At 32.9% G+C, this 19334-nt stretch overlaps 1 protein-coding gene across 1 annotated transcript; it reads right to left on the bottom strand.

Annotated features, from left to right (window-relative positions):
- Nucleotides 1-16184: 16184 nt before the first annotated feature.
- Nucleotides 16185-18449, bottom strand: LOC112035788 (serine carboxypeptidase-like 10; the record flags this gene model as incomplete). The annotated part of the gene is made up of 7 exons (XM_065770837.1): nucleotides 16185-16294; nucleotides 16392-16446; nucleotides 16603-16716; nucleotides 17360-17477; nucleotides 17545-17617; nucleotides 17723-17878; nucleotides 18357-18449. Coding segments are annotated over 7 exons (693 nt in total), but the record flags the coding sequence as incomplete, so codon positions are not given.
- Nucleotides 18450-19334: the final 885 nt, after the last annotated feature.

Raw genomic sequence — 19334 nt, forward strand, 5'->3', positions numbered from 1 at the left:
TACCTTATCACTTTATTAATATTTGCTATGTTTTTGGCTTTATCCATTAGTGTTGGTGACTGTTGGTATTGGTGAGATACAATTAATAGTTTTTTATCATATTGTGATTTGTGATTGTAAATTTATCTGATTGGCTCTTGTGATTGGGGGCCATGGGGCTTGTCTGTTGAGTGGGAGGTAGATGGGGGCATAGGGCTGGGGTGGGATATTTGAATTGGGGGAAGTAAATGCACATGGGGTGTGTGCTAGTGCAACTAATAAACAATAATTTAACTAACCAATAATTAATTGGGGGAAGCATTTAATAAACAATAACTAATAATTTAATTAACCAATACATTGTAAAAGACAAACAAATTAAATTATGTTAGGCTAAACAACAATTAATAATTTTATAATTAATGAAACAACAATATAAAAAAGGTGAAAAGCACATTTTAGTCCTTACATTTTCAGGCGATTCTCATTTTAGTCCCTAAATTTTATTTTTACCGCTTTTAGTCCATATTCTGAAAAACGCCATCTATTTTAGTCCTTCCCGTCAGTGCCCTAACGGCAAAATCCTAGGTGGCAGACGGAGTGCATCGCTGGCACACTAAATGCTGACGTTAGCGTTAAAATAATAATATAATATATTATTTAGCATTTTAAAAATCCCACGTCATTTTTTAAAAACAAAAAATAATTTATGAATTTTAACTAAATGAAAAAAAAAAAAATCAGAAATAAAAACCGAAAATAATATAAATTGAGATCTAGCTTTATTTTGAGGAAGAACATAAACCTACCCATTATTTTGTTTGCAACCAAACACAACATCAGCTGAAAATCTTTATTATCAAAAATATTTCCGAAACCCAAAAAAAAAAAAACTAAAGTTGTTCTTCGTGTTCTTCCTAGACCCAGAAAACTCACAGTTTCAATACCATGGAGAACAACAACCACCTTCCTGATGACCATATCGGCATTTCGCTGGTGCCGGAAGCCAAAGACGACGCGGAGCCAAAACTTGATTCCGCGGCAGAGGAGATCAAGAATGAAGAGTCACAGACTGAAAAATCTGAACCTCATTTTGACCTCGAGAAAGCTTCCGAGGATATCGACAAGTTTCTCTCGTCTCTGACGAGTGACGACGTTTCGGTGGAGGTTCCTAAGTTGGTGGAGAAATACTTGGCTCTCGTGGAGCAGAAAGTTTCCAGCGAAGGAAGAGCCAAGTGGTGCCAGGTTCCCGATGAGGACTCGGCGTTTCTCGAGTCTCTGGATCGGGTTTCCAAGCTGACGAAATCGCTTTGGGAACTGAAACCGGAGGAGGAGAAATCGGAGTCTCGTGGCTCTCTGATCAATCGCATCGGAGGGATTCAACAGCGAGCGATGTCGTATTTGGAAGAGGAGTTTCGGTTTCTCTCGAGGAATCAAAAACAGCCAAGTCCGAATCTGAATCCGCCGAACCGGAGGCTTTCCCCGGATACTCCAATGATGTCGTTTCCGGCCTGAGCAAAATATCGAAGCAAATGATCTCAAGCGGCTACGAATCCGAGTGGTTGCTGTCTCATTTGATTGTTGATTTCATGTTTTTGTTTTTTTGGAGAGAATGTGGAGTTGTTTGTTTTTATGGGTTTTGTGTGTGTGTTTGTTTATGAAGAAAATTTCTGGGTCTAGGAAGAACACGAAGAACACCTTCAATATTTTTTTTTTTTTTAATTTCTGGGTTTCTGATGTCAGGGAAAGAACAATGGGTTACTAAATTTTTGATAAGCACTGACTGGGTTTATTTACTTATTTTCCCGTATAAAAAAATATATATTTTTGATAATAAAGATTTTCAGCTGATATTGTGTTTGGTTGCAAACAAAACAATGAGTAGGTTTATGTTCTTGTATGTTCTTACTCAAAATAAAGCTAGATCTCAATTTATATTATTTTTGGTTTTAATTTCTGTTTTTTTTTTTTTTTTTTCATTTAGTTAAAAGCTGTCTCGTTTGATCGTTGATTTCATGTTTTTTTTTTTTTTTTTGAGAGAACGTGGAGTTGTTTGTTTTTATGGTTTTGTGTGTGTGTTTGTTTATGAAGAAAATTTCTGGGTTAGGAAGAACACGAAGAACACCTTCAGTATTTTTTTTTTTTATTTTAATTTCTGGGTTTCTGATGTCAGGATAAGAACAATGGGTTACTAAATTTTTGATAAGTACTGACTGGGTTTATTTTCTTATTTTTCCGTATCAAAAAAAATATTTTTGATAATAAAGATTTTCAGCTGATATTGTGTTTGGTTACAAACAAAACAATGAGTAGGTTTATGTTCTTGTATGTTCTTACTCAAAATAAAGCTAGATCTTAATTTATATTATTTTTGGTTTTTATTTTTGTTTTTTATTTTTTTTTTTCATTTAGTTAAAATTCATAAATTATTTTTTGTTTTTAAAAAATGACGTGGCATTTTTAAAATGCTAAATAATATATTATATTATTATTTTAATGCTGACGTCAGTATTTAGTGTGCCAGCGATGCGCTCCGTCTGCCACCTAGGATTTTGCCGTTAGGGCACTGACGGAAATGACTAAAATAGATGGCGTTTTTCAAAATAGGGACTAAAAGCGGTAAAAATAAAATTTAGGGACTAAAATGGAATCGCCTGAAAATATAGGGACTAAAATGTGCTTTTCGCCTAAAAAATATATATATAATTAGAATAATATTGGTAACTTTTCATTTTTAAAGTATAATGTTAATTTTTTAATCCTACTAAACCCTAAATCCTTTTATCGATTATAAGATCCCGATTTTAACAACTTTATTGCAAAGGCTAGAGTATATGATGCTAGTAGAAAATTAATGAATTTTCCATTAGCGTTCTAAAATTGAAATATTACGCATGGGGGAATAGAAATGCCATTGATCTATTTGGACTCAGCCAAAAAACCTAAGGAAAAAAGGGGGAGAAAATGAATTCTCCGAACTGAAGCAATTTATTTAAGAAATGCCAACCAAATTTTCTAAGTACCCTTCTGCAAATCAACCACCTTCTTCCACGAGTCTTGGCTCGATATCTCGTCCCATCGTCTCCCCACATTTTCTCTATCCGTGTTGGGCAAGCTTTAAAGATCAGCGAAATAAAATTCATCACTAGCCAAGAACCGAGACTCTTTCCATAGATCTCAAGTACTTTCGATTACTTCTCTTCATTCTACTTGAAAACAACTTTGTCTTGCTTGATATTCAATGAAGGTGCAACTTCAAGTTGAAGCACCTATTGGGTCCCAAATAATATTATCACAAACATAAGCAATCCAAAATAACAATTACACACAAGAACACAAAATTTACGTTGAAAACCCTTTCTCATTGAAGGGAAACACCACAGGACAAACATTGAGTAATTTCACTGTGATAAAATCAATTACAATACAGCATGTGTATGTCTCTCAGCTAAAGAAAAATCTGGTGTATGTCTCTTGGCAAAATAAAAATCTCACCTATTTTTCTTTGCTCTCTCACACACACTAATTATCTCTTTCAAATGCAACAACAGTTTTCCCCCTCATTTTTATTTTGTTGTCCATCCATAACTCTTGGCTGTATTCTTTTTTCTTTGAGTTGCTCCCCCTTGGCTACTATTTCTTATTTTTCTTTCTTGTATAACTTTCCCTTCGTTTGCTCAAGCAAATTCTAACTTTGTTTAGGGTTAGGACGTTGAAAACCCTTTCTCATTGAAGGGAAACACCATGGGACAAATACTGAATAATTTCACTGTGATCAAATCAATTACAATACAGCATGTGTATGTCTCTCGGCTAAAGAAAAATATGGTGTATGTCTATTGGCAAACGAAAAATCTCACCTAATTTTCTTCGCTCTCTCATACACACTAATTATCTCTTTCAAATGCGACAACAGTTTGCCTCCTCATTTTTATTTTCTTTTCCATCCATAACTCTTGGCTGTATTCTTTTTTCTTTGAGTTGCTCCCCCTTGGCTACTATTTCTTCTTTTCCATGCTTGTATAACTTTCTCTTCGTTTGCTCAAGCACACTTTAACTTTGTTTGGGGTTCGGGGTTTGAGGGCTTAGGGCTTAGGGCTTTAGGGTTTAGGGGTTTAGGGTTTGGGGTTTGGGGTTTGGGGTTAGGGGTTTAGGGTTTAGGGTTTGGGGTTTGAGCCCAAACTAGAAGTCTAACATTATTATTATAATCTGTTTTATTTATAGAGGCTAATAATTTATTAACAAGGACAAACTTATATATATAGATGAAACGAGGACCACCAATAACATTATATTATATGTAAAAGCAAAAAAATATCGAGACATGAGAAATTAAAAAAAAAATGAAATGAAAAAAAAAAAAAATGAAAACTGTTAGGTTCTAGAAATTGGGAAATTAATTTCATGACTTGTAATCTTTGTTTGAGTTGTAATGTTCAATAATTCGATCAAGATTAAGTTTCCAATATCTAGCTCAAAACATGGTAGATTTTAATTAGGATGCCAAAATATATAAGTCCTACGGTCAGCAAGAAAAATTGTTTAATTGTGCTCCAAATTATTGAAGAAACACGAGACCCAACAAGGACATTTGGGTTTGCTTAAAATTAATCCTAGATATGATGCGGACCGGAAATGATCATATGACTGAGATGGTGAGACCCCACCAAACGTTCGTTGCACCACAAAATGAAAAAGGTGGAGACAGTGACGACATCTTCCTGGCCCTAATGGGTAAATGGCTATTCAAAATCTCGATGAGGTATTAATTAGCAATTGCACTCGCAACGTATTTCCTCATCGCCTTTTATACGAATTTTAGTGTTTCGCTTTACTTTTAAAATTAATTAAACTCGCTACTTCACCCTTTTTTTTTTTTTTTTTTTATATATATTTTAAATTTTTTTTAATGGATCAAGTCGTCTCTTTTGCCGTATTTATAGCATTTTAAGTCTTAGTGTTAATGATGATTCTCAAAAAAAAAAAAAAAGAAAAAAGTCTAGTGTTAATGATGATTAATTTGCCAATATTAAAGTAAAATACCCAAACAAAATGAAAAATCAAATTCCTAATCATTCTTGTATGGACTATGGACATACGTGATTAATGAAATATCCGTAATTAATTAATATGATTGTTCTTATATATAAATAGATAGATAAATTATGAAGTTATTTGAACTTTGAACGTATTTATTTGACAGTGTATGCGACTACTATAATCAAGTTGTTCGATCATCTTTGACAATCAATCCCTTACCTGACCACCACCACTCGAGTGGAGTGGGGAGTGGGGACAGCTATTGACGTTAAATATATTGTCACTATAATATATAAGGGCCAAAATGAAATGAGGGATCCGTCATCATCTACCAAAAAGTCTTTACTCCTCCTAACTCAAATTGGTTAGACCCTTCGTTAGATCACCACCAAGAGAGCATGGTGGGAGGAATATACGTGATCCAATGTAGGCAACTTGCTATTCTTAGCCAAAAAAAGCAAAAAGACAATATTGCACCCCTGTTCGTTTTTGGTTATCTTCTTTTCGCAGTAGTTAATGAGTGACTATAATTCAAGAAACTCACTTGCATACTTGCATTATCAAATAGCATGAAACTCACGTGGATACACGCTTTAGATAGGTTAGTTTTGGAAAAATAACTCTAGACCTAGTGATTGATTTTGATGAGTATAAAAGTCATTAAGATCGTCTATCCTAATAGACAACTGTTTGGTTCTAAATATTTATGATTAAATGTTTATATTCTTGTTTTGTGTATGCTAGCAAATCGAGAACAAAGACATTTTTCAAGATTGTACAAATCAAGATTCAAAAACATTCAAACTACAGAAAGGAGAGTTCAAGTCTAGTGATGCTCAACCGATAGAAAATTAGATTTGACCGATAAAAAATTGTAGATAAGTTAATTTTACAAAATTTAAATCAGGCCCAAGCACATGAAAATGTTTAGGGTTTTAGTCCAACGTAGCAAGGTATAAAAGGAAAATACCTTTGAGTGGGATCTCAAAGTCACAAATAAGGAGTTTGTATTTAGCAAATCCAAGATAGAAGAGTCCGTGGAGTCAAAGTTGCACATGGTCATGTTAGTAAGTTCTACTTGAGGTTTTAGATTTAGGTTTTAAATCTATTGTAATCTTCCATTCTATCATAGTGGATTTGTTTACCTTAAGGATAGTTAGGTTAAATCCTCATCAAGTTTTTACCTGGAAACGATTTGTNTCTTGGACTGCCCATTAGTTTACCGGCTGTCCAGCCACCACCACTACCATGTGCTAGCCGCACCACGCTTCATTCTTAAACAAAGTAGTTTTGTTTTGTTTTTTTACTTCTCGTGGCATTCCCATCCAGATAAGGGTTGGATTTCTCTCTTACTAACTCCTAAAGCATGCACCTAATAATTCTAACTCGTTTTTGCCTATTTTGGGTGGTATGTCATCTTAGCAGGACATTTTTCCTAAAAGAGTTTGAGCGGGAACTCCAGAATAGGCTTTCCCTTTCTCCCCACCACCAAACCATACCTTCTCTTACCTTCAACCCATGGACCATCGCCCCTATATTAGCTGAGTACAAGTGGGTAATGCCTAAGACTTGTGCGTGCTCCACTCCCATATGAGTCCACTGCTGGTCTGGTGTTCACGTGTTTGCCATTGCCTGTGAGTTTGTCTGGTTCTATTGCGTGTTCTGTTGCTCGTTTAACTTTTTGTGGCGTGGATGAGTCATTGAGTCTTCATTCTTTGCTTCTCATTTCTTCTTTGGACTGAGCATTGCTTGGGTATGTGCCTTTTCTTCTTTAATTCATCCCTTGTCTCCTTTTATTTCCGATTTGTGGGCTAACTGGTATTTCTGTCACGCCATTGTATTATTTTTGCCATGATATCGTTTAACTCGTGTTTGCTGGGCTTCCTTTGGGCCTGCAATGTATTATTCATTTCCTTAGTTTATGTTGCCCAGTATTCTTGATGGGTTAGTTCTCATATCATATTGGGCTTCCTCGGCCCATTTTATTCTCTTGGCCATCCTTAGCCCATTCTTTCCTACTTATTACATTCCCATGAGCTTTTTGCTAAATCTTTTAGGCTTCCCCGACCCAATTATCATGTCCTTTACTTTTGGGTTTATTGGCCTTTGAACCAATCTCATTTACTAAATCCCTTCTTTGGGCTCTTCCGGCCTATCTTTGCTTGCTTTCTACTTCTTATGATTCTCATGAGTTTATTACTTCCTTCTTTGGGGCTCCCTCGGGCCCATTTGCTTTTTTGGGGTCCTTTTACAATTTTGTGGGTCTGTGTACCATTATTTCTGCCATTTAGGCTTAATGATTTTTCTTACTTTGCTAATTTTTCTTTCTTCACCTCTTTTTATATTGTTGGGCTTTTTTCTGGCATTGGACCCTTTTGCCAAAATGGCAATCAACAATCTTATTTGACGACAATAAACTTTACTAGTTAAACTAATTAGAATCTACTGCATGACAATCTTTTAAGGGGAAAAAAATTTCACAACTTATGAAGGTCAAAATGTTGTGATTGATATGACATCATTTTTATATGAACCTATCATACATTACTCATGATATGTATCTCAACCGTAAAAAAATAAAATAAAATAAAAACAATTTTTTGATGGATTTATTGTAAATGTAACTTAAATAGTGAAAGATAATATAGGTTATGTCACATTGAATATAAATCATCTTTTTTGCTTTTTGTGTTTTATTTTATGCTTCATCAATCATAATTTATAATTTTTTTTTATATTTTAAAATTTAGTGATTTTATAAGGAAAATAAAATGATATGATAAGTTGTTTAGGAAAAAATAAAAGGGAAAAAAGGGAAAGAAATTGTATTCATATCACATCACATCACTTGTTCTTTTGGAGCTACGCTTTTATTTTTATTTTTTTGAGGAGAGTATGGAGCTACGTTAATGCATGATCTAATCAAGTGTCATAGATTCTCTTTAAATAAGCCAAGCCTATTTTTTTTCTCTGTGCCATTATGAGGTAGTTGGAAAAAAATTGGGATAACAAGTAGTTGGAGCTTGGAAGAAGAACACGTTGAAAAAATATTGGGATAACGGGGTAGATTGGGACAGATTTCTCAAAATTTCACATATTTTAAATTCAAGGCCAATCAATCTAATCCTTAAAAAAAAAAAAAAAGTTACAACAAATGGAGAAATGAATCGAACCATAGAATGCTATTGAACTATATATAAGACTTTGGACAAAAAGTTGGCATATTTGATAACATTTGATTAAACTTGGGAAGAGTTTTGTAATTCAATCATATTGTGTAGTTCTCTTTATATAAGCAATATAGATTTCAATCCCTTTTTCCCACTTATTGTAAGGGGAAAAAATGTTGTGTTGTATGTTTATTAATAATGTAATAATCCATTTCTAATAGATGAATTGCAGATTTTGATTTCTCTAATATATTCAGTGATATCTCTAAGATCGTGTGATATGGACTCTTCTTTTTTATTTTAGAGGAAATTATACTTTATTACCCAAAATTTTCCCTCATGTTACATTTTGCACCATAAACTCTGTAAATGCACTTTTTACACCTCTAAACTATGACATTTGTTACACTTTGCACTCCGATGTTAAATTTGCTGTTAACTTGGATGAAAGAACATGGCACCACGTGAAAAGATTTAATTGCCCACTTCTCAATGCTTTAAAAACAAAAAATAAATTATATTTAACCACCCTAAATTATACTCATTGTTACACTTTGCAGCTTAAACTTTGAATTTTCATCCAAGTTAACAGCAAACTTTAACGACAGGATGCAAAGTGTAACAAGAGTCATAGTTTATGGTGCAAAATATGCATTCGAAAAGTTTATAATGCAAAGTGGAACACGAGGTATAGTTTAAAGTGATGAAGTATAATTTCCCTTTTATTTTAATGAATGGAAAAAAATTACATGATATAGATTTATGTTGATAGTTGATACATGAGTTGAACTTGAAGGAGAATCATGTTCTTGGTGTTTTGTACACCCTAGCGAACAGCCCAGCCTGTGGAACAATTGTTTAAGATTTTTCAACTATATAATTGCTTCTTTTTTTTCTTTTTTTTTCTGAAAAAAAAAAAAAAAAAGGTATAATGTTTAGAATGCTTTACATCACGAACTCCAGCAATTAAGGAAGCTTTAAAGGGAGACTCTTGATTTTTATAAAGGCATAAATGCACTTTTAATTCCTATATTTTGCACTTTTTTCATTTTAGTTTCTATATTTTATTTTTACCACTTTTAGTCCCTAAACCAATTAACGCCAGACATTTAGGTCCTTTCTATCACTCAACCAACGGCAAAAGCTGACGTGGCAAACGGAGTGTATTGTTAGCACAGTAAATACTGACTTGTCCATTAAAATAACATTAAAAATGCTACATCAGCACCCACGTCAGCTTCCACATCAGCATCTAACCTTAAAAAATAAATTTATCAATTTAAAAAATTATAAAAACAAAAAAAACATAATTAAAAACCAAAAAAACATAATTAAAAAAAAATGGTGGAACTTAGATTTGTAGGGACTAACCTAGAATGAACAAAATGAACACAAACCTAGATTTAAATATAACAACACACACCCAAATTTTCTAGCATTTTCTTGCCATTTCTTGTCAACCAAACACAAAAACATAAACTCAAAAACACACAAATCGTGGCAACCAATGCACTCAAGGTAGTGAAGAACTCCATCCTTGAACTTAGATTGGTCTTAAGTCTGATATATTTTCTTGGCAACTAAACAAATTTTTTAGTTTCACCAAAAAAAAAAAAAAAAAAATTCCAGATCTGACAACCAACCAAATTTTTTATGTCAATTCTAAGATCTAAACATTTTTCACAAACCCATCAAATCCCCTTATACACAAACCCAACAAATTCTCTATCACAAACCCAAAAACTTCCTTTCACAAACCGATCTAATTGGAAACCCATATGATGGCGCTTGAAGTGAACTGGAGCTTGGAGGAGTTAGCAAGTTGGTAGACTAAGCGAACGAAGGCACGACGACCTTTCCACTCCTTCTCCTTGTCGTCAAAGGCATAGATGAGGTCTTTCAGTTGAGCGCCAATGAGTTGGTAGATGCGAATGCCAAGGATGAAGCACCAAGATAGATTTTGTTGGAGATGAGAGAAGTGGAGGAACTTGCTTAAAGAGGAGGCAGTGGATCTCCGTTGGCGTGGCCAAGCGATGCTCGAGGAGGCAACGGATCATGAGGGTGGGATTTCAGGTTGAAGGTGTAGAATTGGGAGGAGATGTGGGGCTCCGGGCTGATGACATGGAGCTTGGGTTGCGCTGTTTGGTTGGGTTGGTTGTTCGGGTCGAGGTGGGTTTTGGGTGAGTCGAAGGAGGAGGAAGAGGACGGGGAGGAACGAAAGAGGACAATTTCTGGGAGGGAAAAGGAAGACGGGTCGTCGTCTTGGTATTCCGGGTTAGTCCCTATAGATCTAAGTTCCACAATTTTTTTTTGTTTTTAATTATGATTTTTTGTTTTTTATAATTTTTAAAATTGATAAATTTATTTTTTAAGGTTAGATGCTGAAGTGGAAGCTGACATGAATGCTGATGTAGCATTTTTAATATTATTTTAATGGACATATCAGCATTTACTGTGTCAACAGTGAACTCCGTTTGCCACGTTAGCTTTTGCCGTTGGTTGAATGACAGAAAGGACCTAAATGTCAGACGTTAATTAGTTTAGAGACTAAAAGTGGTAAAAATAAAATGTAGGGACCAAAATGAAAAAAGTGCAAAATGTAAGGACTAAAAGTGCATTTACGCCTTTTATAAAAGCTGCGTAGTCTCATTATTTGGCTGACTATTATACAAGTTAAGAACAGGCGTGCTAAAGGCATAGTACAAGAATTTGTAAGGATGAGGAAACATTTTTTATTTGATGACACTTTTTTTTTTTTAGTTGGAGTGCAAGAATTTGACTTCAAGATGTTTTCATTAGAAATTTTAGAAGATATTAATTGAATTACAAAATTCTTGATAATACAAACACATTCTTGATGACAAAATAGAAAAGTAATTATTTAACACTTTCAAAAATACAAGGAAATGATACTCATTTATCTCACATCAATATCTGGTAAGTATTACTAATTTAATTCATGAGTTAATCGACCTATCATGTGAGACAAGGATCCAATACCACATTGTTGCAGTATTTTGAGAATAGAAAATAAACCAACCTATTTTCTTTGTGCCATTTATGTGGTAGTTGGAACAATATTGGGACTAACGAGGCAGTTGGAATAAGAACAGGTTTTCCATACCAATAGGTTGATTGGGTCAGATTTATCAAAATTTCACATATTTTAAACGCAAGCCCAATCAGTCTTAGCCTCTTTGGCCCACTCCTCTATACTTTTGGGATGATAATATCTTGAAAACTAGTTTGGGATTGAGGGCAACCAATTAGGCAATTAGATTTAAGAATTAAAATATTAAGAAAAGACTAATAAAGAAATCCATGATACGCAAATTATGGAAGTATGCTATTTTCCTTTGATGGGAGAAAGTTAGTTTATATAATTGTTTTACACAGCTTAGTTTATATGTTATTAAGATCACATTCATCAAATTCTAATTAAAATAATCCACCACATATATTATATGATATATAAGCCAATGTAGGTTGTCTAGTGGTACGGGACTTGAGCCAACAGGACTCCGGTTTTGAGTCCAAGTGTTCCTCCTCTTGCTAGCGAGCACATTTTATCCTAGACGTGTAGGTAGTGATGGAGTTAGGACTTTAGGGGGAAATGAAGATTAAAAGACAAAATTGAAAGTAAAATCAATATGAGAAATATTAATCAATAATAATAACATAATAAATAAACTATTATATATTAACGTAATTGTTATACACAAGCACAATCTGTAAGGACTAGATTTGAGTTCTTACCCTAAAAGGTGGATGGACTTAGGTCCAAAAAGTCCAAAACAATGAATTTGTAGAAAATGAGTTGGAAAACTGTGATTTAGTTAGTTAGATAACAAATAAAGTAGGTCTTGATGACAAAAGATTAAAGCTAAACAAGCTTAAACTGAATAAAAACGTCCTCGATGAAGTCCGAGGAGGCTGGTTCTTATATATTACTCTTAAGTTTGATTACAAGTTTGGTTCCTGCTTTGCTACAGTGTTTCTCTCTTGATCTCTCGATTTGCTGATCCTCTATTCTCTTGGGGTCTCTTACATTATATAGCCCTCTTTAGACAATCTTAGCCCTCCATTTGCTGATCATCCAAGCTACTCCTTGAGTGCTTGTCCCATCGAACACTCACTCAGGCCCTTTATGCGTTAGGGCAGCCAATGTAGCATTGTTCAAGGATCTGCTCCACATAAATGCAGCCAAAAAGTTAGTTGTAAAGCATTCAATGTGGTAACAGCAGCTTTTCCTTAGATATTTCCTAGCTCTCATCATTCCAGTGCGTTCATAATGCACGTTCCCATTAGTGGAGCTTCTTAGAAGGTGACTTTGAACGACAGGATATATATTTGATCTGTGTCTTGTTCATTCGAGGAGATACCTCTTCTCGGACTACCTTCCCCAACCTTTCTATTTGCACTGCTCAAGAGATTCTAAACTTAACGCCTCTACAACTGTTTATTCGCTCTCGGACCAACCAACGTCCTCGGTCAAGGCCCAAGACCCAATATACAATTTTGGGCCCTTATCCCTACACAATCTAATATAAAATGTAAAGTTTAATTTATTTTTCACACTTTTTTAAAAAAAATTCATATTAGTTTGATTTATAGTATTTACTCAATAAAAAATAATATTATCATTTCATAGTTAATAAAAATCAATCAAGAGATTAATCTAGATAAATAAATTGAAAATAAATAAATTAATGTAAAAATATTAAGAATGTAGAAATATACATTTTTTTTTTCAATGTATATTTAGTATGTTGTGTTAAAGCTTTTTGCTGGTGTTTCATCTCTGTAGGTGAGGAACAAAGTCTCTTTGTGCATATTTAGATGTTTCTACCTTAGTATCAAATTATCACTTAGAAACGCATTATGATGATACCAATTCAAGAACTAATGCTTAGGCCACTCGCTACATCAAAATAAGACATGCTTTGCTCTTTTTCAAGAAAAATAGTGAAAAATCTCGACAAGGAAAATTATTAGGTACTTTTGGAATATGGTGATGTGTTATTCTTGTAAGATAAAATTTGGAGCAGGCAGTGGAAACAAAACAAATATAAACATACCTTCAGCTATAATTGTCTAAGTGTTTAAAGAAAAATAAGACTCACTATATGATAGTGTATATAAAAGGTGACTTCTAGTCTATGTCCTTTATCTTACATATTTCCTTTTGATGGAGACAGGCCATATATATAGGCTAGACTAGGAACCCTTTTAAATTAAGATTTGTTCCATAACCTCCTTTCATCAAGGAGTTTAAAACTTGTAACTTCAATGTGTTTATTAACCAAAGGGGTTATACAACTTGAGAGTTACATAGAAATTGTTATTCACCATAACATTTTTCACAAATAAAGTCCTTAAGACATGAGTTTTCATTTATCATTTAAACGTGGGCCACATAAAGTTTTCTTAAAATCTTACATTCTCCCACTTGGCCCACTTGACATTTAAATTACTTGATAAATGATGTTAACTTTAACATGGCCATGATATTACTCATATCATCTAGTCGTGAAATGCTCTCACTCAAATAAAGAATTTAATACATGAATCATGGCAGTATTACCCTTAATGATAATGAGTACTTCCTTCCATGTATTATAATGTATGGTAATCCTTACATGAGTACTTTATGAGCCATTCGGGTCCTCATTTATACATCCCCATGGATACATTATCCTTATATATCTCCACAAATATATGTAACTTAATTCATATACTTTATGTGCACAAAATAAAAATCAAATATTTTATTCTCCAAAACTAACCAAATATGTGTCCAAAACATAGAATAATTAGAGAGAAATTAAACACCAAATGAGCTAACAAGTTCCATATGTCCAAAAGACTTCTATACTGCTTTGCCGGCAAACCTTTAGTTATGAAATTAACATATATTAGCTCAATAATTTTAACACAATGGACACTTTTAGTTTCTTAAAATTCTCTCTTAGACTGAGTTACTTTATGTCGATATGTTTATTTCGGCTTTCACAATCATTGTCCTTAGAGAAGAAAATTATAGCTGAGTTATCTTTAAAATCTTTAAAGGTCTCATCATAAAATCGACAACCTTAAAACCTAACCATAATTCCTGTCTTATAGCTTCATATATAGCATATATGTTACATAACAAAATCAAATCACCACTTCCAAGTATTATGTCATTCATATTTAGGTGTAAAAAGAATATATTTACTCCCATTGATCTGAAGGTATATACACCAATTACCAATGTGCCCAGTAAAACCAAATGGCACAACAAAGTTGGTAAACCTTTATATGCCATTAGTCGGATACCTATATGCCTAAGCAATTAGATCACTCTCACCCTCGTACTTAGTTTCTCATTTGACATATTTATTCAATGAGACGAGTGGTTCATCCACATGAGTACCAAAACAAAGATCCATAAACCCAAACAAAATAAACTTTAATCCTATGAAATTTAAACTTTAATTCTAAATTAACCAATGTCAATTTAGTAGTAAATTCGACATTCTTATGGGTAAAGGCACATCATGCATAAATTTACTATAAAACTTTATTCATAAAACTAGTAAATATAAATACAAACAATCAAAATTTCCACAACTATGGGCCTAGGAAAAATCTCATCTTGATGCTACATTCACCATCTTATTCCAATTAAATCATAAAAATAATAACCTCCCTATGGGGCCAAGTCATTAACTTCATGAATTAATTGCCACATAGATGCCTTTATTCCTAATGAAGTCTTGTAAAAATTTCTTGACGTGATTATCATGATGGCTTAAGATGCTATGGCCACTCCTAAGTCATTTTGATATTCACTACTTCAAATAGCATCATAAAGATCAATCAATCCTAATATTGATCATGACAGTATGCACTCCAAGATGACATGAAATAATATTTCATAACATGATAAGTGCAAAGAAACCTAAAATGCACTTAATTAAACACATTCTTCACTTCAATGATCCAAAACTCAAATGTAACAATAAACTTTATGAAATAATTGCAAACTTACATGCAACGCATTAATACCCATAATTTATTGTAAAAAATTATGTTTCCAAAATATAAGGATCATTTGTATTATCATGCCAAATATATTGATCCACAAAAAATTGTCTCTAAAGCAATTTACAATTGAAAATTGTACAAATTATTGAGGCATTTTTGTCATATGAGCCACCATACTGTTACAGATTATTTTCCAAATAATTAAGATTTTATATCTAGGAAACAAATATAAATACTTGGATGAGCACTTGATGAATATCAAAATCAAAATCAAATTTATGAACACTTTAAGTGCCTTGGCATGTATTTTAGTCAAATTACTCACTAGTCCACATTAGCATATTGTAAAATACTATACGTGGACAATTTAAGATTAGAGAAAACAAAGTCCTTGAGTCGCACATGTTATGAAAACAAATACATACAATGTAACTACCATTGAAAATAATAGAAATTTCTCTAACTAAAATCGCTAAACGAACATAGCATGAAGGATGGCTCTGATACCAAATGTAAGATAAAATTTAGAGCATGCAGCGGAAACAAAAAAAAATATAAACATACCTCCAGCTATAGTTGTTTAAGTGTTTAAAGAAAAATAAGACTCACTGTATGATAGTGTATATAAGAGGTGTCTTCTAGTCTATGACATTTACCTTACACATTTCCTTTTGATGGAGATAGGCTATATATATAGGCTAGACTAGGGACCCTTTTAAATTAAGATTTGTTCCATAGCCTCCTTCCATCAAGGAGTTTAAAACTTGTAACTTCAATGTGTTTATTAACCAAAGGGGTTATACCAATTGAGAGTTACTTAGAAATTGTTATTCACCATAACATCTTTTACAAATAAGATCCTCAAGACATGAGTTTTCATTTATTATTTAAATGCGGGCTAAATAAAGTTTTCTTAAAATCTTGCAGTTCTCTCCTCTTACATTCATGAGAGTACCTATTAATTACTCCCTCAATCAAGTGATTATTATTAATTAGAGAGGATAATATGCGAGCCATCTATCAATCATGGTATTGACCTCCTTAGGCTTGTACTCTTCGGCTACATGATCTGCTCCCTACATTATTGGAATCAAGATACAATTAACATTAAAAAAAATTGTGTGCATATTTAGAAAAAGAAAAATAGCTAAATTAGGATTTTTTTTTTCTTACCTTGACACTTGAGTATGTCATGTAGAAATCATTATTTTTGTACCTCTCTGTGTATCTATATGAAATCATTAACAATGTAATTCCACGTTTGAAGTTAGTAAACATAGTTTAGAGTAGACAACTCAAAGTTGAAATGAAAAGAAAAAAAAAAAAAAAAAAAAGTTAGCATAAACTGCATAGAATTGAAGTTGGTAATAATCCAGAAACTAACCCTGCAACTTGAGCATCAACAAACCATGCACGCCATGAAACGTCCGAAGTCAAATTCAAAGACCTTATCATTTCTTGGGTAGCAATATGTGGTATTGACATTTCTAGATCAGCACTATAAGACATCAAAAATATGATTAATAAGAAAAACTATTCATGCTACTGGTAGTAATTAAAGTAATTAAAAAAATAATGATACAAACAGTAATATACACGACTCTTGCAAACAATGACAAACCTCTTATATTTTATATTCAATTTCTGTTTTACTTCATATGTACATGCACAAGTGCACTGCTTGACCTGTAATTACTCTAACATATATGGTTGATGATTTCTTCAACAAATAATTTTTTTAAGTCTTTTCAATAGAAATGTTCATAATTCAAAAAATTTTCACTTAAAATGTATCAATATATATACTCATATATATATATATATATATATGTATCCTAACCTAAAATTAATGTTCTAATTTCCATTAGATCTTTGGCGGTACTACTACATATGAAACTTAAAGAGATCTCACATGACTCATCAATAATCATGACATTGGCTAAGGAGTTGGGTCCTTCACAACTTGGCTTAATAATCCTATTTGACTTCACAGCCTGTTATTGTAAATTGAACCGAATTACATGTTCGTATGACTGAATTTATCAAACATTTTCAATTATGTATATAAATTTGCGTCACAGCAATTTCAAAATATTGTAAAAAAGGAAAAGTGATTGCAAAAGGAAGTTATGAGCTATTACCAATATATGAGAGCTCGAAGGTTGGTTCTACTGAGATTTCGATGGTAATCAATAGTACTCAAAATATTCTTTGTGTAAGCTAGGCTGGCCTTTGGTTCCCTAGCATCATATGAAGTTCTCAGTTAATTACAAAATGAAAACTCATGCATCTAATTGTATCATTGTACATATATAAGTTTTATGTACCTCCCTAACATAAAGAGCTTCTCGAACACTTGGATTATTTGCCCAAATTTCAACTAATAGATGCTCGTAATCCTAAAATGTAAACCAATCAGTTATGTACATACTTTCCAAAATAAAATTAGAAGCAAATGAGAGAGAGAGAGAGAGAGAGAGAGAGAGAGAGAGAGAGAGGCTTACACGACACCAAAATGCACTATTTCGAGGCAATGAATGGAGGAAATAGTTGGGAGTACTCCTGAGAATTCTTTGATCCCAATCTACTTCATCTGCTTTCAAAGAACCCTCAGCACATACCGGTTCTAGAACTTGAAGTGTGTTTATTCCACGGAGTAACTGCGCTATCAAATGGTGACTCATTCTCAATGGGTACAAGATGCAAGTTACACAACTTAAGTTTAGGGTCATTTTGTCCCATTATGTTTACAATTTTGGATTTTTATCTTAGTGTTATATATATACCACTTTGTTTCAGTCTCTTTTATCTAATTTTGTTGATGAAATGACCGTTAAATGCCACATCAACTTAAACCGATGTAGTTTTAAATTTTAATGTATTAAAATTTTTTTAAATAATGATGTTGTTTTGTCCATGCCAAGAAAAAACTTAAATGATATAGCATAATTGGACCAATTTTGAAAAATATTGTATGCTTAAGTTAGGGATGAAATTCCCATTAAGCAAAAAAGTTAGGGATGAAATTCAAATTTTCAAACATAAATGAAAAAAAAAAATCAAAATAAGTCTAAACTTAAAAGGTATAATTTACAATTTACTTTTAATTTTTTAAGGCAAAAGCATTTGTTAATTGACCTCATCGATAGCTTCAACATCCACCATACATCCTTCGTTGGTTGGATCTATATTGACATAATCACCCTTGCAACTTGTTTTGGCCGACTTGAAAAGGGAAATAAAATTACATCAAAATTCAGAATTCATATAATATGTGTAGGGACTCAGTTTGGATTGACCCTGAGTATGAATGAGTTTTCAGCCCAACAAGCTCAAACAATAAATTTATAGAGAGTGGGTTAAAGGTTTAGTCGCTGGCCATCGTTCATCAAGCATGAACTCTCTTTTATAAAAAAGATACTTAGAGTTTCTTTACAACTGGGGGGATGCTCCTCGGCCATGGGCCGAGGAGACCTTTTTCTTCTCCTTTCTCCCCCCCCCCCCCTTTTTGTTTGCTTTACTTGCTTTTCTTATATAGTCTTCATCTTCCTATCTCCTTATTCCATCTGTTGATCATCCATTTGCCTCTCTTCTGGCCGTCCGTCCCATCAGAGGCCTTATCAGTACTCAAGTGGTTCACTCTGATCAACGTTGCCCTGCTAAGGGGTTATAAAAGTTTAAAAAAATAATAATAATAATAATCTAAAGATCCGTTTGGTTGAAAAAATGGAAAAGTTAAAAGATAGAAAAAAAAAAAATTCCCTCATTTGTGTTTGGTTAGGAGGAGTAAAAAAGTAGAGAGATGATTTTTTTTTTTTTTTTTTGTTTGTTTAGTTAAGAAGAAAAATGGAAAGATAGAAAATGTGATTTGTATAAATTTACTATCATGCTCCTATTAGATAAAAAAAAAAGTAACAAATTATTTTTTTTTTTATTAAAAAAATAGTGTATGGATGTGCACTTCATTAAAAGAGAGAGGGTATAAAAATTCAAAAGAAATGAGAAAAAAAATTGGAAAAAAATGAAAGAAAAAACAGATGAATAGCGCAAAAAAAATAAATAGAAAGTAACAACAAAAAAAAAAAAAAAAAAAAAAAAAAAAAAAAAAAAAAAAAA

This window comes from Quercus suber, unplaced genomic scaffold (genome assembly GCF_002906115.3).
Source record: "Quercus suber isolate HL8 unplaced genomic scaffold, Cork oak 2.0 scaffold_36, whole genome shotgun sequence".
In the NCBI taxonomy this organism is placed as follows: domain Eukaryota; kingdom Viridiplantae; phylum Streptophyta; class Magnoliopsida; order Fagales; family Fagaceae; genus Quercus; species Quercus suber.